This window comes from Monomorium pharaonis, chromosome 1 (genome assembly GCF_013373865.1).
Source record: "Monomorium pharaonis isolate MP-MQ-018 chromosome 1, ASM1337386v2, whole genome shotgun sequence".
NCBI classification, from domain to species: domain Eukaryota; kingdom Metazoa; phylum Arthropoda; class Insecta; order Hymenoptera; family Formicidae; genus Monomorium; species Monomorium pharaonis.
In genome coordinates, this window is record NC_050467.1 from 36,306,374 (window position 1) to 36,333,042 (window position 26,669).

The 26,669-nt window shown below is 39.9% G+C and overlaps 2 protein-coding genes across 6 annotated transcripts; both read left to right on the plus strand.

Annotated features, from left to right (window-relative positions):
- Positions 1–1,254: 1,254 nt before the first annotated feature.
- On the plus strand, positions 1,255–24,573 carry LOC105838215. 5 transcript variants are annotated; one of them, XM_036282740.1, is made up of 5 exons: positions 1,255–14,507; positions 16,365–16,817; positions 16,891–17,476; positions 17,548–17,823; positions 18,177–24,573. In XM_036282740.1, exon 1 carries the CDS (start codon positions 12,625–12,627, stop codon positions 14,266–14,268), a length of 1,644 nt encoding a protein of 547 aa, XP_036138633.1. In that variant the 5' UTR covers positions 1,255–12,624; the 3' UTR covers positions 14,269–14,507; positions 16,365–16,817; positions 16,891–17,476; positions 17,548–17,823; positions 18,177–24,573. The 5 variants fall into 5 exon arrangements, with proteins under 5 accessions (XP_036138633.1, XP_036138628.1, XP_036138631.1 ...); XM_036282735.1 differs by having other exon boundaries at positions 16,891–17,275; positions 17,344–17,476; positions 17,548–24,573; XM_036282738.1 differs by having other exon boundaries at positions 16,891–17,007; positions 17,100–17,476; positions 17,548–24,573.
- LOC105838152 lies at positions 11,183–12,352 on the plus strand. Its single transcript, XM_012683512.1, has one exon. It carries the CDS (start codon positions 11,183–11,185, stop codon positions 12,350–12,352), a length of 1,170 nt encoding a protein of 389 aa, XP_012538966.1.
- Positions 24,574–26,669: the final 2,096 nt, after the last annotated feature.

The following is a 26,669-nucleotide window of genomic DNA, read 5'->3' on the forward strand; positions in this document are numbered from 1 at the left end:
AGTCCTTAAAATTACATTAAAATGAAAAAATCCGATATATTTTTGAAAATAATGTAAAGAATATACATCTATAAAACTTTCAGTTACCTACAATACTGAAATATAGCCGTTATGGCAACAGTAGATATTCATAATCAATGGCCATGTTATAACATCTAAATAATATGTAAAGAAGTAATTTAGACTTTAGATGATTATCCCTAAAATTCAACACAAAGTGTACGAAATATCATGAATTCCATAATCCCATTTCTATTCCATAACCGCCTTCTTACCTTTATATTCATATTTTTCTTTTCTTAATATTATATATTTTTATTTAAATAATACATAAAGTTGCTCTTTCTCGGGAAGTTGTAAAGTTTATTTTTTAATAATTTTATGACTTAATTATTTCTTCTGTATTATGTGTTATTCAATTTATAATAATTTATATTGCTTATTTACTAGAAAATGATTCGTAAAATATAAAATAAATACATACGTACATAATTTAGGTAGACATTATCTTAAAATTTACAGCACCCCTGGTGAAAGCTAATACATTTTATCAAAATTTATATAATCTTCCAGATAATTAGTGTACAATACTTTATAGTGAAACATCGCCAGCCTTCGCATCAGATATGGTCAACCGTTATTATTATCATCATTATTGCATTGCCACTGTTACTGTGACAGTACTTTTCCGAATTTATTTCATCAAAGAAGACATACTCTCCGTTTCATGCAATGGATTATACAGATTTTAATGATAGATCTTCATTGTAAAAAATAGAATAAAAATCATATCTGTATATGTATATGATAGTAGGATAATCAAGAAAATGTAACGAGTCATGAAACTCTTTCTTTCATAAAAAATATCTAAAAAGAAAATGCAAAATTTTTGTTAATATAAAAATTATAGTGATACGTTTGTTTATATATACATATATATATGTATGTTGCTCATAATTTCGAGCGTCAAAGAAACCCACAACAGTCGTGTGGGTAAATTTTTAGATGAGTTTACCCGATACTCCCAAGGTTAATTGGAGAATCATGTTTACCATTATCGCCGACCATTTTTGATTGTGTGATATAAATATTTATTTCATTATATACAATGTTGGGCATTAATGGATTAATTTATTTATTTTAAGTAAAGAAACCGACTAAAGTTTTAAAATATACATATGATTAATGTAATTAATGAAATTAAATATTGAACAATTTTGTATAGTCAATAATTAATTTTATTAATTACATTAATCCTGATTATATATGTATATTTTAAACCTTTAGTCGGTTTCTTTATAAAAAGTAAAATTTACTCTTGATTGACATCACTGATAAATTTTACTATTAAATTAGAGAATTATGTTTTGATATATTTGCTTTAGGTCAAACTCATGGATGTTTTTTACAATTACAATTTTAATCTTGTATGTGTTATTTTACTTGAAAGGGATCTGAAGCAAAGGTCATGATTCCTGAAACGTTATAATTCTCTAATTTAACGTTAAAGGACGATGAGTAAAATTGATCGATTTTTATTTCATTAAGAGACACAGTACGTAATGTCTTCATATATGTAATAAGACTATATTGCTAGTTGGGCTCGGAAGAGGGTGAAAACACGGTACGACTTGATGTACCTTGACAGTTTTGCGCTCGCGCAAAAGTCGCTCTCGCTACCGCGCGCTCCACACGTGCCTACTAACTATGCATGTACTACGCTTGCGCACAACAACGCAGGTACATGATTTTCACTACGTCTATCTCTTTTTGATTTCACCCACTCTTCCTATGGGATAAGTCCGACGTTAGCAATATAGTCTTATTACATATATGAGTGTCTCACGCCAAGTAAACGCGCAGCGCGGGTCTGCTCCGTGTATTATACGTGAGTACGTGACTTCCGGGCACCTAAGATTATCAGATTTTAATAACGATTGAGCTGATCGAGTTTTAACTAGGCTTAATCGAAAGTTTTAAGTGTAACGTAAATTATACATATTTTCTTATGTTTTTTTTTATTGCTGAATACGATAATAATATTCTTCTGTTTAAACCTGTGGAAAAGTGATTAAAATTCATCTGAAATAAATCATTTTGACCCTTTAAGAATATTATTACCGTATTGAGCGACCCCCAAAATTTAAAAGTACATATATAACTTTTGTTACACATGTGGAGCTAATATCAGTCAATTTTACTCATTCTTTATCAATAAGGTCTATTAAAAAAAAGTTTTATTTTTTGTTAATTATTACTAGCAACAACAATGACTTTATATTTTATTGTTAATAATTATGTCGAAGCAACTAAAAAAATTATAATAATAATTAAGAACTAAATTTTTAGTCGTAATTATCAATCAATAAGTTGATTAAATTTTGCCTAACATTGATTATTTTATAATTGTATAATTTGTAGATTTGTAAATAGGTATACGTATTTACGCAGCGCAGCAATATTACGTCAAACCGTTTTCTTATTCACATTTACTTAATTTGAACTATATTCGTATATATATAGTATGTTTCTGATAGGACAAGATAAGATAACATAAAAGGTCTTTTTAAATTCAATTTTGTATAAAATTAAAGTTTTTTTATTTAAAGAGTCGATTTTAACCGAAAGTTAAAAAGACTGATGGTTAAATAATTGGCTCTGTATCAAGTTTTTCGTAGGAAAAAAATTGTCTTCACATTCGTCAAGTGTGGATAGGAATCAAAGAAGCGACTTACACCATGTAGATACATGTAAAAAAAAAAGGATAAAATTTGGCTGAACCTATAAGGTTGTATTCAAGTCAAAAAATAATAAGAAAAGGATGTGCCAAAGTGTTCACGTTAGACGAGTGAAATAAAATTGTGATATTTTAATTATGAATTGTCTAATAATTCACGATAGAGAAAGGAAGATATAAATACATAAGTATAAGCGCACTAGTAGAAGCTGCGTTTTGTCTCGATGTTTTAGTCATGACATTTTTTCTTTTCAAGATCGCCAGGAGATCGACACAAGAATGCATTTGTTTCGATCGCAGTGTTTACAATAATCTCTTGATTCATACAGTATCGACCGAACCATAGTTCTTTGTGATTGTAGCATTGAACTCCTTGTGAGCTTCTTAAAACCTCTTGTAACTTCTTATTCATAATACAAACTGTCATCACTGTGAAATACAAATAATTAGCAAATAAATCTTTTCTTCTGATTAACCGTGTATTATTGGTGTCCGCATATCTCCCATTCTTACTTTGTTTCTACCATACTCTATGCTTAATATTTTGAATGCTTATACAAGGTGAATTTTAATGAATGCTGACTTTTTATTATGGGAACTGGATTACTGACTTTAATATACACATGTACGGCATATGCATCTACATATGTGTATTAGAATTGCAGTTGATAACTTATCTCCCATGTTAAAAAGTTGGCACATTCATTAAAATTCAGTTTTGTGTAGTTTATTTTAGTTTTATTTAGATTTAATGACTTCTCTACGATTAAATTATACATGTTGCTTGGTTATATTAGTGAGACAAGAATATGTATATATATGACACGAGATATTTATTTGTTGTATGAATACAAGAAGATAAAAAATGAGAGTAAGGATAACTAATAAAGACTGACAAAAAGGATGACTGACAGACAAGCCGCTCAATCGCTCCTTCTGTCTTTTCTGGTGATCACAGCGCCGCTTCCGCCGCCGTCTGCTATGCACTCGGGTGGTCCACCACCAACAATACATTTAAATCCGATAAGAACTAAAGCAAGAACCATCAAACGTATTGAAGATTTTCACTATAGTTGCAAAGCCGTTTTTTTCTGCTGAACGCAATCAATCTCAGGGTTCTTAGCCGCGCTTACGGAAGTCTTAATTAACTTCTGCGAGTTTGTACATCCCGATACGGAGCAACCCCGAAAGCAATTCCGTATCGCTCCAGAAAGATATGCTGCGTGAATAAACCGCGAGGCAGTTGCATTTTGATGTCGAAACACTTAGCTTCTCGGAAGCTGCATAACGCAATTGTTCACTGACTTAACGAAATTGCACTATATCGGCAGACAATCGGTCGATATGAACATGTACGTGCAGTGATTGAGCGGAGAGTACCGAGATACATGCCATAGTGCATACCACTAACGTTCCGCTGGTAATCCGATGCGATGCAAAGTCATATCTATAACGCGGTGCGCTATCTGACTTACGTGCACAACTACAATAAATAAAACTTCAAAGTGTCAACCAAGTATGGAACGGGAAGGTTCTGTTAGCACACATCCCAGTAGCACACATCCACTCATATCGGCCGATGCCTAGAGATTTACTGTTAGACTACCAATTAGAAGATTTTATATTTAATTGGCAAATTGGCATTGTGGGCTATCGGATCCCTCTCGTGTGGAACAGTGTGTTAGAATTTTTTTGTCTATTCTTCTACTGGTCTTAACCTTTAAGGCAAGAAAATTATTTATTATTTTCTATACATATTGTTACGTCCGGCCGAGATTTCGAGCCGGCCGTCACGATCCAGGCGAGGATCGCGCTTTGCAACGACGCGTTGCCACGACAACGCGTACGCCGGCGAATTTACGCGCTCACGGTGCCGGGCCCGAGCGATCACGCGCTGCGAGCGTGCGGGCTACTCTACCGGCACGCACGCGTTAATTAAAAGCGATAATTCTTAGCGAACCATACTAGATATCGCAAAAACACAAAAAGAGGAGTAATTCTCCCCCTAGCCGGCTTCTCCCTGAGGCGCCTCCAACCCGGGCATTTAATAGCAATCGCGTAAATCGCCTAATTAACGAGACGAATTAATTACTCCTCGAAAAAGAAACGGGCGAACGCTCCCGCTAGCGTCGACGCAGCCACGCTCACGTGGGACCGTTTGGAGTAGAATATTAGAGGCCCAACGCCCTTAATTAATCGATAACGAGCTAAATGAAATTGAACACGCGGAGGAACACGCTGCGCCTTCGTGTTCCAGAATTTCGCTATTCTAAACTCCACTCATAAAAACCCGAATAAGGAATGCAAGCGATTGCAAGGAGCGGGCGATAGTTGCACGCCCCGCGACTCAAAATTACAAATGGGGAAGCGGAATTTCATCTGGTGACCATAGAATCGGACACGCTAATTCATTAATTACGTGACAGGCACTAGATGATTTACTGCTCTCCTTTCCACGCTCTTCACCCCCGAACTCCCTCGGTTAGGAGTATAAAAGCCGCGATTTTCGTGCGAAAGGAGAGATTTTGTCTCCTCGTCTCGCGCCGAAAGGTCGTTTGACATATTTCGCATTGTCGTGTAAAGACTTAGAATATTTCGCATTGTCATGTAAAGACTTAGAATATTTTCGCATTGTCGTGTAAGGACTTAGAATATTTCGCATTGTCGCGTAAAAACTTAGAATATTTTCGGTTTGTCGAATGAAGACTTAGAATATTTTCGCGTCTCGCAAATGTGAACTTAGAATATTTTCAATCAATAGCGTACCGAGTTATAGCATTTACGGTAACCGGTAACATCAGAGAAGGCAAATTCTCCCTCACACTACTAATTCGTTTTATTATTTTATAGTTAGCAATTCCCGATTTCCGTGATCGTGCGTGCGTGCGAGTGCGACTGTAATAGTGCAATTAACGAATTGTAAAGGTGCGAGTTCTCTCTTCTTTTTCTTATTTTATTAAAACCACTACAGTTATAGCAAGCAATTTCTTTTCTTTTTCTTTCGTGCGTTCCGTTCTCGAGCCGTGGAGTGTCGTGCGACAACAGTGGTGCTTCGATCATTCGTGAAATACACCTTCCTCTCACAGACATTGAGAGTGGTGAACCTGGCGTTGAGCTGTAGTTCCGTAAGGAACTCAGTGGCCCTCGTCACTCGCAGAGTGAGCGCGTTCGCGTTCTCTCGCGGCACCCGGGAGGATCGTCTGCCTCGTTCAACTCTCTCTCTCTGTCGCCTCCTATCAATTCGAGGACGAACAGCCAACGGTGCGGGAAGGTGCGCGCTGGAAAGTGTACACCCTTCCCCGTCAACCGGCCCTGCGAAAGTCGAAAGACTCTAGCATAGGCGCGGGGTAGTCGGCGCGCGTTCGCGTTCCGACAAAACCGACAGCACCGGAGCGGACACCGAATATGGTGCCGCTATCTAACCAGGCGCCTCCATCCGAACTCATGGTGAGAGGTATACATCCGTCGATCCCTTTCTCTATCCACGCCGTTAGGCGATCCAGCGGGCACCGGATAGCTAGAGAAATTTCGCGTAAAGCACAGCCGGGTGAATCACGAACGGTATCGAACGCCCCACCACTCTAATTAACAAATTCATTATCCTAACATTTGGTTTAAAAAGAGAGAACTAAAAAACAGAAATGGCATTCTCCCATGCAGATGGGAAGATCCTGCAGGGGTGGACGATGGGCGCGGTTGAGGCGACTCGTTGAATTATTGAAGGGGGGCACGAAGGGCAGCGGGCCGTCTCCCCGAGAGCCCGCGGCAGGGTCGTCGCTCGAGTCACCCGCGCCCCCGGACGTATTAGGGGCCTGCGAACTGATTCCGCGCGCCGGCAGCCCCGAACAGTCGCAGTCAGAGGAGCCCGTTCGACTTCTCCAGACCGGTCGTAGTGCGCCTGCAGGCATTAGCCCCTGGGACTCGCCTCTCCAGCAAATTGACCTTAATAGGGCCAAAATAAAATAAAATAAAAGAAACTCATTCATAAAAACCGCTATAATTTTCTTACGCACACTCCACTTCCATAATCCACTGCTTCTATTCGCGCTCTCTCTCTGTTTCCGCTCGGCGGAGTAGAGCAAATACTAAAAATTAATAAAAGAAGTAAACGATGCGATCCTTGGCTCCGCCGGACGTAACAATATATATCTGCAGTACATGTATACATATATAATAGTTCATACATTTACAGTTATAATAGTTTGTTTTAATATATAATAAAATGTAGTAATTATAAATTGTGTAAAATATTTCAAATGTTAAATACTAAAACAAATTATCTGCTATCTCTTGAAGTATGATAATTGCATGTTTTTATGTACAATAATTTTGAACTTTTTTTTACATTTAATTCTGTCAAATTATATTCGCTTGATAAAACAATCTCATATGCTTTGAAATTAATATCTAAAGTAAAGTTCTTGGTATCGGTTGGAATCCTGCCACCGATATCTTCGAATTCAGCGTCTCACTTTTGAAACCAGTTATGTGTTCAAGCAAACGTATCATCCGCTATTGCAAAACTATACGATCCTCTCGGATGCGTCACTCCGGTAGTTATAACCGCGAAAATCTTTATGCAGCAATTATGGCGACAAAAATTAGACTGGGATGATACGCTTCCCACCACCCTGTTATCTCGGTGAGAAGACATTTATTCTCGGTTTGTGCATCTAAGAGATATGCAGATCTCCCGATGGTGCGGACTCGGGTCGGACGTTAAGTCCGCTGAAATTCACGGCTTCGCCGACGCGTCAAACACTGCTTACGCTGCTGCAGTCTATCTTAAAGTTGTCTCGTCGGGACAAATTACAATCTCCCTGCTAGTCGGCAAATCAAAGGTCGCGCCGTTAAAACCGCTAAGCGTGCCACGATTGGAATTATCAGCTGCATTACTGTTTCGTGCGCGAATCACCCGGTTACAGCAACCTTGCGTATTTTTGTTAGACGGACTCCACGATCGTCCTCGCGTGGGTGACTCAGCATCCGTTGCGATGGAAGACATTTGTTGCCAATCGCGTCAGTGAAATTCAGTTTCGTCTTCCAAATGGGAAATGGCAACATGTCTCAACAGAAGACAATCCCGCGGATTGCGCTTCGCGCGGCCTACTCGGCAACGAGATTGTCAATCACGACCTGTGGTGGCACGGACCATCTTGGCTGCGCCTTGATGCTCCCGAATGGCCTTGTTCCAACGCACGATTTCCTCCGCAAGCTTCATTGGAGGATAAGGTCATAGCTTTGCAATGTTTTCCACCGATCGACACTTGGGATCTCACGACACGATATTCCTCATGGCCAAAGTTAATTCGCGTCACCGCTTATATTTTGAAATTCGCTTATGCCGTTTTCGTCGCTCATATTTTAACGACAATTCATTGTCGTCCACATTTTGCTCAAAAACAATTGTTATTTCAGCATCAGATTGCAACGATGCCAGAATCTTTTGGTTTAAAAAAATTCAATCGGCCATGTTTCCGGCGGAAATACACTCTCTGACCAACAATTATCCCCTCTCATCTAAATGTTCGATTCTCGCTCTCCGGCCGTTCCTTGATAAGGACGGAGTTCTACGCGTGGGTGGACGATTGGGCAAGGCCCCTCTTTCATTTTATGTTCGGCATCCGATTCTTCTGGCGGCCCATCCATTGTCGCTCATTGTAACTCAAGCTCATCTACGGGCATTGCATGCTGGACCTCAGCTCACGATAAGTCAGTTACGTCGCGATTTCTGGATACTCCGCGCTCGTAACGTCGTTAAATCAATAATTCATAACTGTATCGTATGTACGCGCGAACGCGCCGCGATTCCTATCCCTAATGGGCGACCTTCCCGAGCCTCGTGTGTCGGCGTCTGCTCGCAGTTTTTTGCATTGCGGGGTAGATTATGCTAGTCCCATGCAGATTCGCGCCTTTGCAGGTCGAGGCACTACATCGCAGAAAACCTATATCGCCCTTTTCATTTGCTTAGCGACCAGAGCGATACACTTGGAATTAGTCGGAGATTACTCCATCTCGGTTTTTTCAAACGCCTTTTCTCGTTTTTGCGCACGTCGCGGCCTTCCTCAGGCAATGTATTCTAATAACGGAACAACGTTTGTCGGAGCTGATCGAGAAATGACCAAAGCGTACACAGCGGCTGTGCGCAATCCTAATTTTTTAAATTTAACTGCTTCGAATAATGTGACGTGGAACTTCATTCCACCGTCTGCTTCGCACTTCGGCGGCTTGTGGGAGGCCGGCGTACGAAGCGTTAAAACCCATTTGCGTCGCGTATTAGGCATTCATAGGCTCACTTTCGAGGAATTTTCAACCTTGTTATGCAGGATCGAAACCTGCTTAAATTCACGCCCGTTCGCACGTTGGCAGTCAATGCAAGTTCTCTAATTGCTCGATCTGTCGCAAACGTCACAACTCGCTCTTGCATTTAAACGATTACGCGACCGCGAATAAATTTGGCGACACCAAACCAGAAGTCGCGAAGGAAGATTGATTAACCGACGTATCCGGGGGAAGCGCGATGAGCTTTGCGTCGATGTGCCCTACGTTCACCCCGCAATTATTAGCAAGTGCGATCGTTTACGTTTCCGACAATAAACATAATTCCGTTAAGTGTCGAGCTCTACTAGATACGTGCGCGACGGCCAACTTTATATCCGAAGAGTTCGTCAAGAGATTGGGCGACGCCACAATCCGTTCCGGTCGGCGCGATCAACGCCATGAGCTCAAATTCACGGGGGCTGGTGCAAGTCACAATACAATCGACGCAAGGTAAATTTCGAAGGAATGTAACGTGTCTCAGGCTATCGGTCATCTCAGATCTTATTCTGTCTGGTCTGAAACTTTTCCGCGGAACGCGATCGAAATCCCCAGGAATATAAAACTGGCAGATCCGGAATTTCATGTGCCGCGTCCTGTCGATCTGCTGCTCGGAGCGGGATCCACCCTGTCGCTATTTTTCGTCGGTCAAATCAACTTATCGGATGATGAATATGATCTATATCTACAAAAAACGTGGGATGGCAGGGATCATACTCTCTATTTTTTTTATTATAGGGGAAAAAGAGGAAAATCTTAATGAAAAAAGGGGAGATTTCTGATGAAATAAGGGGAATTTTAATTGATAAGAAACAATTATATATGTAACGTAATGTTATTCTTCTTTAATAAAAATAATCATTAAAAAAAACAAATTTTTTTAAACAAATTAAATTCTTTCTGTGTGATGTATGTATGATACATATACACGCACGCTCAGCTTAATATCTTATAAACTTATATAATATCTTACAAACTTACATAAATTAATAAAAGATCCAATGTTATCGCAGTAAAATAATTAGTACAATTGTTTTATTTTATCACATTTGGATATTGCTTATTTTTTACTACTAAATGGGTTACTGACATTCTCACTAGCTTTAAATTTTTTATTAACTGTATTCTCTCTCTTAATAAGTTGAGATTTCCGTTTTTGAACTTTTCCTCTTAATTTTTCAACTCTAACTCTTTGTTCTTTCTCTTTATTTCGAAGATTTCCTAAACTCCCTATTAATTCTTGTAAAACTATTTTATTTGTGACGGACTTAGCTGAATTTTTCAGTAATGTTTGCATTTGTTCGGATTCTTCGATAGTTTCTTTATACGCTTTCTCTTCAGATATTAACTAAGATTTTAAGGTTTTTATGCTTTTACATTTTCTAATATAGATAATTCCTTTTTTTTACTTTCTTCCTCGTCTGCTTCTTGTTTTTTCTTTTTTTCTGCATTTTTTTTCTGCTCATCTAAGTAAGCGTAATATGAACAACGTGCATTTCGTGCAAGTTTTAAAAGTTCATCTGTTATCGATACTTTGTAAGGCATAGAATTAAATCCTTTTAATTCATCAATTACTGAAAATCTGGCATTAAATGTATTTTCATTCATATTTATTTTGTCTTCTAAGCTAATAATATTTGGATGATGTTTCCCAAAAAGTTTTCACATCACACGATATGTGCAAGCGTAGCCTGCGACAACAAAATATAGACCAACATCTGTGATTGGTTAGTGTCAATAGGCGCGCTCAACAGAACATACTGTGGGTAGTCGAACATGATTGGCTCTTACTATTAAAGCAACAAATCAACGTCAAATTTTAATAAGACAATGGGCGAGTTCAACAGATCGAGCGGATTAGTGATTCTTTACTGCGATTGGTTTCTGCTTCTAAATCCAACGAAGAACTAAAGGCAAGAACCAATCATATCAGAGAATCACTGAGCGCTCACTAATCTGCTTCGTCTGCTGAACGCGCCCGTTAACTCACCAGTTGTTAAAATAAACGCAACTATTTACAAAATTTAAAACTTTAAGCCCGTTAAGACACTAAAACTTTATGTGCCATGTCAAAAATAGAGGAAATAGAGGAGGATTGTGGGATTTAGTGTAAAAAAGGGAACAGTAATGGAAAAAGAGGGAAAAGAGGAAAAAGTACGATCCCTGGGATGGATCGTCGCTGGTAGCTCCGCGAAGCAGAACATTATTAAGAAAGCATCGTGCTACTTAACAAGCTTGAAAACGCAAATTGCTAAATTCTGGACAATTGAGGAAATCGCGACCAGTAAAATCAAATCAAATGAAGAAGTCAGTTCCGAAACGCACTTTGCAAATCACACGATTCGTAACGACGAAAGACGATACGTCGTGCACTTACCGTTTCGTTATCCTGAACATCGCATTGGCGACTCGCACACTGTCGCATTGAAACGCCTACTTGCGCTAGAACGTAAATTAAATCGCGACACTACCTTAAAAGCGGAATATACTCGCGTCATCGAAGCATATAAAACTTTAGGGCACATGTCGTTAGTTGCGTGTCCGCGCGATGATGATTTCTATATGCCTCACCACGCGGTAATAAAACAATCTAGTAACACCACCAAGGTACGGATTGTATTTGACGCATTGACAAAATCAAAGGACAACGTATCGTTAAACGATCTCTTGATGGTAGGGCCCACTGTCCAAGAAAAATTATTTTCTCATTTAATACGCTTCCGCACATACAACTACGTTATAACCGCGAACATCGAGAAGATGTATCGCCAAGTATTAGTTTACGAGGACGATAGGCGGCATCAAATGATTCTATGGCGCGAAAACGATGAAATTAAGATATATCAGTTGAACATGCTTACGTTCGGCGTTTCCTCATCTCCGTTTCTCACGATCCGCGCCGTACAACAGCTCGCGGTTGATGACGGGCATTTATTTCCCAAGGCAGCCGCAGTGCTTAAACAACATTTATATGTTGACGATCTATTAACGGGTGCGAATTCCGTTCAAAAGGCTCGTGAACTACGAGATGAAATAATCGCGCTTTTACGATGCGGTGGATTTGCTATAAGGCAGTGGGCGTCAAACGACACACGCGTGGTACAGAATCTTTCGAACAACGCTTTACACGCTAATTATGTATTAGGCGACGATCAATCATTAAAGATGCTCGGTATATCATGGAATACGCGCAACGACAAGATATGCTATTATGCACGGGAAATTGAAATATCGGAGATACTATCCAAACGAAAAATATTATCAGAGATCGCAAAAATTTATGATCCATTAGGTTAGGGCCAGTGGTCTACGTTATACGCTAAACAATTTATACAAGAATTATGGCGCTCTCAGGTACACTGGGACAAACCTAACATTTATTTGAAATGGTCCGAATTCTCCCAACAATTCAGAGCAATAAACAATGTTTCTTTCGATCGTGGGCTATTCATACGCAGACGACAGAGCGTACAATTACATGGATTCTGTGACGCCAGTTGTGCCGGATACGGGGCGTGTATTTACGTACGATCAGTCGATAGGGATGGTAAGAGCATTTGTAAGATTTTATGCAGTGTAAATCTCGTGTAGCGCTGTTAAAGGCTGTTACAATACCGCGGCTCGAATTGTGCGGGGCATTATTGTTAGCACGCCTGTATCGAGAACTACGAGACGCGTTAAATATCGTACCTGATAAAGTAATATTCTGGTGCGACTCCACTATAGTGTTGCATTGGCTAAAAACAGCGTCTCACTTACTCAAGACTTACGTTGCGAATCGCGTAATAGAGATACGTGAAATCACGGAAACGCACGCGTGGCGCCACGTACGGTCCGATGACAATCCCGCTGATGCAGTTTCGAGAGGACAATTACCACATGCTTTCTTAAAGAATGATAAATGGCGCGTCAGCCCGGCATGGCTAATAAGGGACGAAACCGGGTGGCCTGAGCTGACAATGCAGACTGTTGAAATACCCGAGTTAGAGCGAAACGTTTGTTTGATCACCTCGGACATCGATCTCAACATCTTAGAAAAATATTCGTCTCACTCTAAACTGTGTCAAATCGTGACGTATTATCTTCGCGTCCGGCCGACCAATACTTATCGCGGTCCATTGTGTTCAAAGGAAATAAGCGAAGCAGAAATTCGGATAATCAAACTGCTTCAATTGTCCTCATTTGCCGATGAAATTAAAAAACTAAAAAATGAACGAACGCCTTATCAAGGTAAATTAGCTAGTTTGAGCCCGTTCGTGGATAACGACGACGTGCTACGCGTCGGAGGACGTCTGCAGTCCTCAAACTTATCCACGCTGCAGAAACATCCGATGTTGCTCCCTAGTCGAAATCGCGTGTCTGACCGCATCATACGCGAAGTTCACGAAAATTATCATACCGGTATTCAAGGTACTCTATATACACTCAGGCAAAAATTTTGGCTGCTCGATGGCAGAAATCAGGTACGGAAGGTAATAAGTACATTCATGCGTTGCTGTAGATTCGACTCACGAGTGACGGAATACAAAATGGGAAATCTACCTGAATCCCGGGTCTGTGAGACAATACCCTTTACAACAGGTATTGATTTTTGTGGCTTTTTCTTTCTTTTCAAAGAAAAGAAACATCGAAACAGAGCTCGAGTCAAGGCATACGTCTGCCTGTTCGTGTGCATGACTATAAAGGCGGTGCATCTAGAACTAGTGAGCGATTTGACCTCCGACGGGTTCCTAGCGGCACTGCGAAGATTTGCCGCGAGGCGCGGTTTACTTAAACACATATACTCCGACAATGGGACGAATTTCGTCGGCGCGAATAATCAATTATATGCGTTATTCAATTCTCACAAACATATTGAACTCGTCAATAGATACGCAAGTACGAACCACATTTCGTGGCATTTTATACCTCCCACCGCTCCACATTTCGGCGGACTTTGGGAGTATACTGTTAAATTTTTCAAGCACCACTTCAAGCGCGTAGTAGGCGATTTATTGTTCACGTTCGAAGAATTAAGCACTTTCACCACAGAAATAGAGGGCATTTTAAATTCGAGACCTATAACGTCAATATCATCCGAACCGGACGATTTATCTGCTCTTACACCTGCCCATTATCTAATTGGCAAACCACTAACGACTCTTCCCGAGGGCGATTTGCAATCAATTCCAGAAAATCGACTGTCGACCTGGCAACACATCACAAAAGTGTGACAGGACTTCTGGACACGTTGGCATCTCGAGTATCTTAAAGAACTTCAGAAGCGTGCCAAATGGCATAAGGACACCCGCAACTTATCGGTAGACGCTGTGATACTCGTCAAGGAGCGGAATCTTCCGTGCACCCATTGGGCATTGGGCAGGATCACGAAGCTCTATCCAGGCAAAGATGGGATAGCACGGGCAACCGACCTTAAGACAACCAACGGGGAAGTGAGACGCGCCGTAAAAACGTATGTCCACTTCCTGTAAACTAAGAAATTGTATCCCTCAGTCGCGTAACACGAACCATATGTATAAACATATTCACACATACATACAATTATATTATCATGCTAGCGAAATAAAAAACAAAGGCGGATACACCGCATACAAACTCATAGATCTATGAATCCTTTGATCGGTACTCTCTCAACGGGGGGAGTATGCTGCGTACACGTGACGAAACCGTGCACGGTGAATTAATATAATATCAAAATATCATGAATGCATTCGACCGCGTGTTCGGGCTCGAGAATCGTACGTGACGCCTGCATGCATGCATAAACATGTTCGGACTTGCCTGTAACAATCGTCGCCAACGGTCGTTCTTTATCTCCGGACGATACATCGAACAAAGGATAGAAATTTTCCAGAAAGAATGAAATTTGATATAAAGGCATGCCTTTTGGGGGAAACTTCACTTTCTATCCGATCCTCGGGCAGTAAGCACAGTTTTTGGCTTCTCTCCGCGACCACGCAGTGAACGTACTATTCGAACTGTCGCTGCTAACAGCTTGTGCGTTGACTTTAAGACGCGATACGCGACACGATCTCGAGTCACGACGTGCGGTCTCGAATCGCAATAACAGCGGCCGTAAGATCCACGGGTTTAAACGATTTCGCCGAATAGTCATCTCAGGGTACAAACCCCCAGGCGTTGATGGCTAAATCGCAACGCTGATTTACAGCGACTCAGAGCCCACAGGCTCCCAGGCGTTGTCGTCGTAATAAGTGAATACGCGAGTAAAGAATTACAATAATTTACATTATAATCACACACGTTCCGATTACAAACGAACTATTATAAACAATAATCATCATTATTACGGAGTGTTGTTGTGTTAATAAATTCACTGCAAGGGTGATAGATAACATCATCACGAGACTTTTATTCATCAATCTAAACACAGCGCGGATAGCAAAATATTTACGTTGATTACAAAACAAATACAACAATTTTTTATTTAAAATAATTGTTACTTTAATAATCAAAGTTATACCATTTTAGGAATGTATATTACTTAGGTTGAATTTGATCAAAAGTTTTATCTTGGATTTATGATTTTTTTGTTATAAAAAAATATCACTTATGTTGAATTTATCAAAAGTATTCTTGGATTTTTTATATATTACTTAGGTTGAATTTAATATGATCAAAAATATTATCTTGGATTTTGTAATTTTTTCCTTAAAGAAAAATCACACACTTGGCGCGCTTTTTTTTTACCTTTCTTAAAAAGGTAATATAATTAAACGCTACGTTATATTAAGATCGAATAATTCGTTATAATAATTGATAGACATAATTTCCTGCACGCACGTACATGTTCGTCTTTACAGTTTTCAGCGTCAAGAAGAGGAATTTAACATAGTTAACAATTATATTTTTTGTAGATGCCTCAAAAACTTGCGCGGAAAGTACATCTATCCGCATCAAATGATGAACTTAGATTAAAAAAAAAACGGCAAATCGAAACTATACTATAATGATAATTAAACAGTACGTCATATTATATTTTATATGTTAAATAGTGGCGGAATTGGTTTTTCGAAACATAATAAAAAGGCTGTTTTAAAAGGACTTTTCGAAAAAGGGATAAGTTTGCATGTGATATTTTTTGTCATAGAATTTTATAAATTGTTTAACAGTAAGTTTACAATACCAGCTTTTTGTAACAGTACTGATCCTTTCAATCGTTATTATGCGGAAAAGAAACACGATACTCTCACAAGTGATCGTCTAATAATGTTCCGTCTAATCATGAACGCGAATTATAATTTAATGACGAAATATGTTACTTTTATATTTGAAATTTGGTAAATTGCAGATTATGGATTTCGAGGTTTCAACGGAATTTGGCGGCTCAGGATTAAACTTTACAAGCATAATTTTATCAATCGAAGAAATCGCCAAAGTATATCGGCCCTAGCCACTCTCGTCATAATGCACAATACCGTGATTAATCCGCTGATCACGAAAGCAGCATCCAAAGAATAAAAAAAGAAATATTTACGTAAATTGGCGCAAACTCATGTAAGTTGTTACACATTTTCGTTACGGAGGGATATTGACGTACGGATAGAGAAACTAATACAACGGCGACATATTTCAAGTCGGGGGCTTTTGTTTGTTAGAACCTGATTCTAAATGGCGTTTTCCTCTGAAAACTGTAGCGAAAAAGGATGGTAATGATTATCCAATAAACGGAACAAAAATGTAGATTTTGAACTCCGATGTCGCAAGAGTTCTTTTAGTATTCGCAAAAACAAATTCTTCCGCGGTAAGTAAATTCTGTATAAAGAAAAAATATTTACGAAATCAGCACTCATGACTAACTTTTTTAAATTAAACAGGAATACGATACCAAAATTTTTTTGTGGACCGCGAGTCGTTCAGTGTAACAATGATTCAAGAGAATCCAGACATCGAGGCATTCGGATCATGCACGGATTAAATTTGACAACGTCAGGGTATTACAAATAACAAAAATTAATCTACGCACGCGCAGATTAATTACAAAATATAAATCATGCATCCTTTACTACTTTTTTCTTTTTTGTAGGTGCCTAAAAGTGCTATTTTAAGCGGACAGTCCTACAAATTTTCAAAATTGGAAAACCAATGCAGAGTAGGAATCGGGGCGAAACTAATTGAATTCGCACAGCACTGTTCAGATATAAATATACCATACACTTTTAAAAGAAAGCAGAAATTTGGAAAGATCAATTCTTTTTCCAAGTATGCTTGTTATTGAAAAAACTATATATCTAAGATTTTCTATACATTTAAGAGATAATTGATTTTAGTCCAGGCAATGTGAAATAGTGCAAGCGGTATCCGCATTAGAATGTGCCGAGTTATTTATTTATTACGCAGATAGATTGATAAAGGATAAAAAAGATACAACGAAAATAGATATGGCCAACTGAGTTGCTTTCAGTATGTAATTTGTTTTTTGGAATTTTTATTAATTCAGAACTACGTGTAATAAAATACTCTATTATTTACAGAAACGGCGTTACACATTTTTGACAAGTGTAGAAACTACAGAAGACGTCAACTTTACGGACCAAATACAAAAAATGTATACGAAACTCAGTGACATATTCGATAAGATGAAAGGTACAAAATTATCAGAGATTGTGGAATATATTCTCAAAAGGTATTCGTAAATTCGTAAAAAAAAAGAAGTGGCGCTGCTCCGTACCTGGGAAAATCAAAATTCGGGATGCTTTTTCAGCCTCTACTAATCTTGCTGCGTTGTAAACCTGACGCCTTCTACTTCGGTAATTGCTTGAGCGGTCGCATTCATTTGACCGACAAATTACTTGACCGAAACCACTTGTTCGACAGTACACTTGGTCGACAGTATCACTTAGTCGACAATTACATGACTGACAAATATACTTAACCGACACGGTATATTCATTTGACTGACAGTTTATTTGATCGATATCACTTAGCCGACAGTACATTTGACTGACAGTAGTTCTTAGCTAGCAATTAACATGACATTTAGCCGACACGATCATTTGACTGACAGTTCACTTGACGAAACAAGGTCTATTATTGTACGGCTCTACATAGGTTTGCACCTTTTTACGCAAAACGAAGTCTATAATTGTTCTGTTCCACATAGGCTTTTCGTGTAAAACGAGGCGCGCAAATTTGTAGGCTGATGCTGTTCGGAAGTTTTACCATCGTTTTCCTATGACCAGAGGGGAACCTGAGAGCGGTCATCCCGTAGTTTTTGGTGTTTCTGTCCACTAGCGCCTCTATGTGCACAAAACGTGCACATTGAACTATGTAGTCAATGTCTACGAATCCCGTAGATAATGTGCACGACTTTTTGGGTCTCTCCCCGCTATGTCCACAATCATTTAGTTCCGTTCCGTGCTATATCCGTAATGTGTCGGTAACGCACACTTGTAAAACGATGCGATTGTGAACATTTAAAATATAAATGCATATAATTGTAAAATTTATTTTTACGCTTAATTTACAAAAGATGTTATTTTTAATAATTTGTTATTTAAAAATAAACATAATATTAATCGACATATTGTTCGCGATTCTATTGCTCATATCGGACGAGCCTTCAGTGTCGAGCCGCTGCGATCAGCTGTTGCTTGACACGCAAGATACGCGTGTCTTGAGCACGTTCGAGCCAGCGTTTCCCGGGTGCGACACGTGGAATGTTGTCTACTGATCGATTTTACCCAATGGGCTTGTAATACGATCCCACCGGTTCGCCGGAATTTTCGTGAGAGCGTTCGCCCGCAAGTCAGTCGTACGCTTCTGCCTCTCTTGAGCACCCGCATACTCAATATTCTTCTTATTTTTGCGAACAGTAGCCCGTACGCTGTGCATCCGTGCATCTCTGTCGGTCGGACGCCGTGCTGCATTGCGTGTGAACCGCTTCCGATTCGAACCGATTATTTGTGATAACTCACGAGTTTATTCATAGTGTTGATGACGCGCGTGATAGCGGTGGCTCGCGGTTGCGACACCCTCTTGCGATTCGCGTCACCTTCGTCATACGCGCTCAAGATCTCCGCTCCGGAAGAGTGTGAATATCACATTCGGCAAGATTTCCGTCGCGTCGATCTATCGCATTTACGAGGGTTCAAGATCTCCGTTCGGCGCCCCGCTATCTCGCTCTGTCCAAGTGTATGCGCACATGTGAATTATTTGTGACTCATAAAGGAGTATAGTGAATTAAAGGAATAATGCAGGGTCTAATCAATCTGTCTAATCAATTGTGTGATTTCCTTGCTCATCACCCTCCCGCACTTCCTTCTCGCGACGCTCAGCGCTGGGCGATTCCGGCGTCATATGTTCCGCGCGTGATCAGTTCAAGTAAGTATTCACGCGCCGACATAGTGTTTTGACATCAAAGAATATTAACATCAAAGAAATTGTCTTTCATTATTCTTGTGTCTCCAAACTAATAAATATAACATTTTGGCCGCACACGTCTAACTTACAACGGCCCGGAAACGGAAGTCCTATTAGCGCGAGTTTCGTAGAGTGAGATTGATAGTATTAGAAGTAATAAGAGGAGTAGGATAGTGTTGTGTGATTACAGGGAGTGAGTGGAGTGTGTGGATGGTCGAGACAGAGTGGGGAGAGCAGTGTGCAAGCGAGAAATAGCATATTAATTAGATAAGTCAGTGGACAACAGAGTAGAGACAGGGAGTAGGTAGGTAGCGTTAAGACGAGCGTGCGTGACGGGAGAATAGAGTAGAGTAGAAAGCAGGAGCGCCGCTTGGAGGTTTAGAGGGGAGTTAAGACGGTTAAGGCGAATTCAGAAGAAACAACGGGCATAGTATAGAGTATGGAGAGAGGGAGAAGCGATAGCTGTACTTTGATAGGGGGTGCAAAGGGAAATAAGAGAGTAGCAAGGTCACCGTCAGGAGAGGAGGGGGATGAGGATTAGAAATTTAAGGACATGAAAAGATGAGATAATAGAGAATCTAAAGGTAGTAAAGACGGAAATAAAAGAGGAGTTGAAAAAGATTGTAGAAGAGTAAGGAAAAAAGATGAGAGAAGATATAGAGGTTTTAAAAAAAGAAATTAGAAAGTTTAGGGAGAGGGAGATTAGATGGGAAAGAGAAAGAAAGGAGCTAGTGGACACATAGGAGGAGTTAAAAAAAGGATAGAGAAGATAGATACTGTAGGAGATAGAGTGCTGGAAAAGAAGATAAGGGAGATAGAGAAGAAGTTGGATTTGAAAGATAGGGAAAAGAGAAGGATAAATGTTATAATTAGGGGGGTGGCGGTAAAGGAGGGAAAGAGGGGGAAAGCCGTAGAACGGGTGTTCAAAGGGATATAGGGGCAGAAGTGATGGTGAAGGAGATAAAAAGTATAGAAGAAATAAATAAGATCGCTGTAGAACTCGAGTTTTCTAATAATGAAAAATTTGAATTAATTGAAAGTCTCGTTTATAAGTAGGGGCTTGACAAATCCCGTTTTGTAGTTCCAGATTCCACGATAACCAATATTATCAGAGTTTATCATGATAACATGGCCCATTGTGGCACGGAAAAAACTGTACAAGGCATAGCTTCAAATTATTAGTTCCCTTCCCTTCATAAGAAAACTCAAGACTACATCGACAATTGTCTTACGTGCATTGTTAATAATACATCGTTTAACACATCCGAAGGTGAATTGCAAATAACGGATAAGGCAACCGCTCCTTTTAACATACTACGTTTTGCATACTGATCATTTTGGCCCGATCCTTGAATCTTCCGAAGGTTTCAAGCATATTCTACTAGTCATAGACGTTTTTACAAGATTTGTATGGCTCTTCCCATGCAAATTAACTACATCTAAAGAAACAATAAAACATTTTACATGGCTTTTCCAAGTTTTTGAGAATCCCGACACATTAGTTTCTGACAAAGGTACATCATTCATTTCATATCAATTTACAGAATTCCTAAAAGCTCGCGGCATTAAACAAACATTAATAGCTGTCGCAGCCCCATGGGCTAATGGAATCATAAAACGAATCAACCGATTCTTGAAATCTTCGCTAAAAAAACTAATTGACGACCAGTCTTCTTGGCACTCATAGCTCGAAAGTGCTCAGTATGTAACAAATAATACTGTCCATTTATCTTTGACGACTTCCTTTTCCAAATTATTTTTTGGTTATGACCAACGTTGTCATTCAGACATTAAATTAATCCAATTTTTGAACAATCTGGCTAAAGTCGAATTAAATACAAAAGATTCTCGGCAAGAGGCACAAAGCCTAGCATCGGAAACTATAGATAGGATAAAATCCTATAATAAACAATATTATGATAAACATCATAAAAAGCCAACCAAATATAATCCAGGCGATTATGATGACACGAGACTCAGGTATTAAACCCGGAAAAAGTAAAAAATTCAAACCTAGTTACAAAGGTCCGTACGTAATTATAAGTCTTAAATAAAAATCGTTATGTTGTTGAAGACATACTTGGTTTCAACATAACTTCTAAGCTTTACAATTCCATCCTTTCACCAGACCGTTTAAAACATTGGATTAAACTCATTTCTACGTAATTATTTACACGTATATAATCTATAAAATATCTTTATACGTCACTTACCTTTAAATAAGTTATAAACCATTTTAGTTTTAAGTCATTAGTTTAAGATACATATTGGCAAAATCCTCAAACTTTATTATTATATCATAATTAATAGGTCCGATTAAAATCTGCTATAAGTCTTTAATTTAAGTCTTAACTCAAATAATCATCTTTTGACACCTTATGTCACACTCGTAGCAAAACCTGCTACATTTGTAATATCATTTAATTATAGGTTATAGTTTATAAGTTCATATTGGACTTCCGTTTCCGGGCCAGAGTAAGTTAGACGTGTGTAGTTGCAAACAGTGAGTTGAGTGTAATAAGAGGTGTTAGAAAGGGGTAGGAGAGGGTAGGATAGTCGGGTGGGAGTGAAAGAGAGCGATAGAGAATGTGTGGGTGGATAGATGAGTGGAGAAAGAGAGGATAAGAGTGATTTTACGTATTAATTAGGTGTCACGGGGAATAACAGAGTGAAAGCAGGGAGTAGGCAGAGAGAAGACGTGCGTACGTGAGAGTGGGGGAGTAAGAGCGCCGCATAGTGACAGAGTAGGGAGGTAATATAGAGTTAAGGCGGGTTCAGTAGCCGCGACAAACATGACGGATAGAGGTAGAAGTGACAGTTGCACTTCGATTGATAGCATTAGAGGTAGCAAGAGAGTAGCTAGATCGCCGGCGGGAGAGGACGGAGAGGAATGGGATAGGAAATTAAGAGATTGGAAAGAGGAGATCGTTAGTAGCTTAAAGATGGTTAAATTAGAGATGAAGGAAGAACTGAAGGAGATTATGGAGGAGCAGAGGAGAAAGATGAGAGAGGAGATAAATGCGTTGAAAAAGGAAATTAATGAATTCAAGGAGAGAGAATATAGATGGGAAAGAGAAAGAAAAGAGTTAGTGGTGGCACAGGAAGAGTTAAAGAGAAAGATAGAGAGAATAGAAGTAGGAGGAGATAGCGCAGTGGGAAAAAAGGAAAAGAGATAGAGAGGAGGTTAGAGATGAAGGAAAGGAAGGACAGAAGGAAGAATTTATTAATTAAAGGTGTAGAGGTCAAGAAAGGGAATAGGAAGGAGGCGGTAGAGAAGGTGTTAAGGGAGATAGGAGCAGAGATGACTGTGAAGGGAGTTAGGAGAATAGAAGAGAGGAACAAAAAAGGGAGAGAGATAATATGGCTGAAGTTAGAGAGTGAGGAACAGAGGAAAGAGGTGTGGAGTAGGAAGAAGACGCTGAAGGGTAGGGAAGAAAGAATTATGGAAGATTGGACTTGGAAGGAGAGGAGGATGAGATGGAGGTTAGAAAAAATAGCAAGAGTAGAAGAGGAAAGGGGAAATAGGGTATGGTTAGGATATGGGAGGATCAGGATAGGGGATTATTGGTGGAAGTGGGATGAAGAGGAGGAAGTCTTGAGGAATGAGAAAGGAGAGTTGAGGATAGAGGAAGGGGGAGAAGGGAAGTAAAATAGTTGAATTAGGAGAAGGGTTATTGTCGGTGGGAATTAAGATAGGAAAGGAAAGTTGGAGGATAGTAGGGGTATATATAAAGGAGGAAAGTAGGGAAGGAGCTATGTAGGTACTGAGACAGATGATGAAATCAAAGGATGGAGAAACGAAGGTGATTATTGGAGGGGATTTCAATGCTAGAACCGGTAGAGAAGGAGGAGGTTGGGGGGGAGAATTTGGATGGTGAAGATGGGGAAGAGCAGACTAGGAGAATGTCCAAAGATAGTAAGGCAGATAAAGAAGGAAGAAAGCTAATAAAATTGATAGGTGAATGTGGATGGGAAATGTTAAATGGAAGGATGGTGGGAGATGAGGAAGAGGAGTATACGTATGTGGGAGGTAGGGGAAGCACTGTGATAGACTATATATTAGTAGATAGAGAGGCGAAAGATAGAATAGAAAAGATGAGGGTAATAGATAAGGTAGAGTCGGATCATTTTCCAGTAGTGGCAGAGGTGAGGAGTGAGGAGAGAGGGGTAAATGTAAGGAGGAGAGGCAGGGAGATAAGAGGAGTCTGGGATGAAGAGGGAAGGGAATTGTTCAGGGGAGTTTTGGAGGGAGAGATAAAGGAAGAATATGAACAGGAGGTAAATGAGGAGTGGGATAGGATGCGGAGTAAAATCAAGGATGCAATGGGGAAGACGGAGAGAGAGAGAAGGAAAGGCAAGAAGGTAGAAAGAGGTTGGTGGAATGAAGAATGTAGGGGGGTGAAGAGATAGGTGAGGAGGGAATGAAGGAGGTGGAGAAAAGGATTAGAGGATAGAAGTAAATATATAGGGCTGAAAAGAGATTACAAAGTTCTATGTGAGAAGAAGAGGAGGAGAATAGGAAGTGGGAGAAAAAAACAGAAGAGGCCAGGAATGAGAGTGAAGTGTGGGAGATAGTAAATAAGGATAGGAGAAAGAAAAGGAGGGTCAACGAAGGAATAAGAATGGAGGAGTGGAAAGAGTATTTTATGTGTTTGTTAGGTGGAGTAGAGGCAAGAGTGGTTAGAGGAGAGGAGAGAAAGGATAGAGATGGTGGTAGGAGAGAGGAGGAACAGGTTATTAGCAAGGAGGAAGTAAGAAAGGTGGTGAGTAATCTAAAATTAGGAAAAGCGGGAGGATTAGATAGAATTCCGAATGAGGTATGGAGGTGGGGGGGAGGAAGGTTAGAGGAGTGGGATTTTTGAATAGGGTATGGAGGGGAAAAGAATGGCCGGAGAATTGGAAAGAAGGAGTAGTAGTACCGATTGTCAAAAAGGAAGAGGGAAAGCAGGTGAAGGAGTATAGGGGATAACGTTAATGCCCACGCTTTATAAGGTATACGCAAAAATTTTAGCAGAGAGGTTAAATGAAGAGATTGAGGAGAAGGGAATAATCCCAGAAAATCAGGCAGGTTTTAGGAATAAGAGAGGGACAATAGATAATATTTTTGTATTGAACTACGTAGTAAATAGAAGTGTGGACAAAAAAGAAGGAACATTAGTAGCGTTATTCGTAGATTTGAAGGCAGCATTTGATTCGGTGGATAGAGGGATTTTGATAAAGACGATGAGGGAGAGGGGGATCAGAGAAGGTTTAATAGAGAGAGTAGAATGCTTACTAAGAGAAACGAAGAGTAGAGTTAGGGTTGGGGAGGAGACGGGGGAAGAGTTTTGGACGGGGAGGGGGGTAAAACAGGGTTGTCCACTGAGTCCGTTGTTGTTTAATCTATTGATCTCAGACTTAGAAGAGGTAATGGGGAGGGTCAAGTGGGGAGGGGTGAAGGTGGGAAGTGTGAAGATGTGTACGTTAGCATATGCGGATGACTTGGTGTTAATAGCGGAAGACGAGGATCAGATGAGAAGTATGTTGGAAAGACTAAAAAAATACTTGGATGAGGAGGAGACGGGGGAAGAGTTTTGGACGGGGAGGGGGGTAAAACAGGGTTGTCCACTGAGTCCGTTGTTGTTTAATCTATTGATCTCAGACTTAGAAGAGGTAATGGGGAGGGTCAAGTGGGGAGGGGTGAAGGTGGGAAGTGTGAAGATGTGTACGTTAGCATATGCGGATGACTTGGTGTTAATAGCGGAAGACGAGGATCAGATGAGAAGTATGTTGGAAAGACTAAAAAAATACTTGGATGAAAAGAACTTAGTTTTAAATGCAGAGAAGTCGAAAATAGTGAGGTTCAGAAAGAGAGGAGGTAGGGAGAGTAGGAGAAGTTGGTGGTGAAAAGGGAATAGGATAGAGAAGGTGAAGGAATTTTGCTATCTAAGGTATGTGTTCCAAAAAAATGGGGGGCAAGAAGCGCAGATAAAGGATAGGGTGAGAAGGGCGGTGGCAGTGATGGGTCAAGTTTGGGGGATTGGGAAGAGAAGGTACGGTGGTGATTGGGGAAGGAGGAGGTGGCTATTTGACAGGTTGGTATGGACGGTTATGGGATACGGGGTGGAAATTTGGGGATGGAAGGAGAGAGACGGTATGGAGAAGCTAGAGGAGAGGTACCTGAGATGGATGCTAGGCTTGGATTGGCACACGCCGGGCTATATGGTAAGAGAGGAGATACTAAGGGATAAATTGAGAGGGAAAGCGGGAAGAAGGGCGTGGAAATATGAAAGAAGGTTAGAAGAGGGCGGAGGTAGCGAGTTGGCAAGAAAATGTTTAGAAGAAATAATGTTGAGGTATAGGACAAAAAAAGTAGGGAGTAGTTGGGAAGGGGAAAGGAGTTTTTGGGAGGACAGGGGAGGGAGTTTGGAAGAGTTAGGCGAGGAAAGAGAGGAGGATAGAGTAGAAGCGATATTTATTAAGGAGAAAAAAATGCAGAGAGAGGAAAGATGGGAGAGAATTGTAGGTTCGGAATATAATAGGTGGTATAAAATGGTGAAGGAGGAGGGCATACCAGGATACTTGAAAAAAGGGTGGGGAGAGAGCAGGTGGAGAAGAATTATAAGGTGTAGATTGGGTAACGAGATGAGAGGCAGTAAATATTGGGAGAAGGAGAAAAAGAAAAGATGTAGATTATCTTGCGTAGAGACGTGGGAGTATGTATGGGAGGGGTGTAGAGATTGGGGTTTAGACAGAGACAGTTGGCAGGAGGTGGTAGGAAGAATTTTAGGGGCAGATGGGGAGGGAGAGAGTTGGATTAGGGAATTAATGAGAGAGAGGGAGGGGATAGAGAGAGACGATGATAGCATGAAGAGTGGAAAAATGGTTAATTAATTGAAAGGAAGGGCAGAGGAAACGAAAGTCCACAGATAGGCGGTGTGTGTGTGTGTGCGTAGGAGGACAGGGTGTGGAGGCAGCAGCGGCTGCCAAAGCAACCAGGAATTAGATTTAAGATAGAAATAAGTTAGTTTAAGATAGAATAAGTTTATGTTGAGATTGTAAACCCCAAGGGGAATCAATAAAGTTCATTATTATTATAAGTTCATATTGTTTTTCTCTACTGTTACTAATTCTCTTTTTCTAAAACGAGCTTGTCTTAAAATCATAATGTTTCCAATAACTACTTTTGTACTGTTGTGCTGTTTACATCTTATATATAACTCATAATTGTACTCCTATCATTTATAAGCATTGT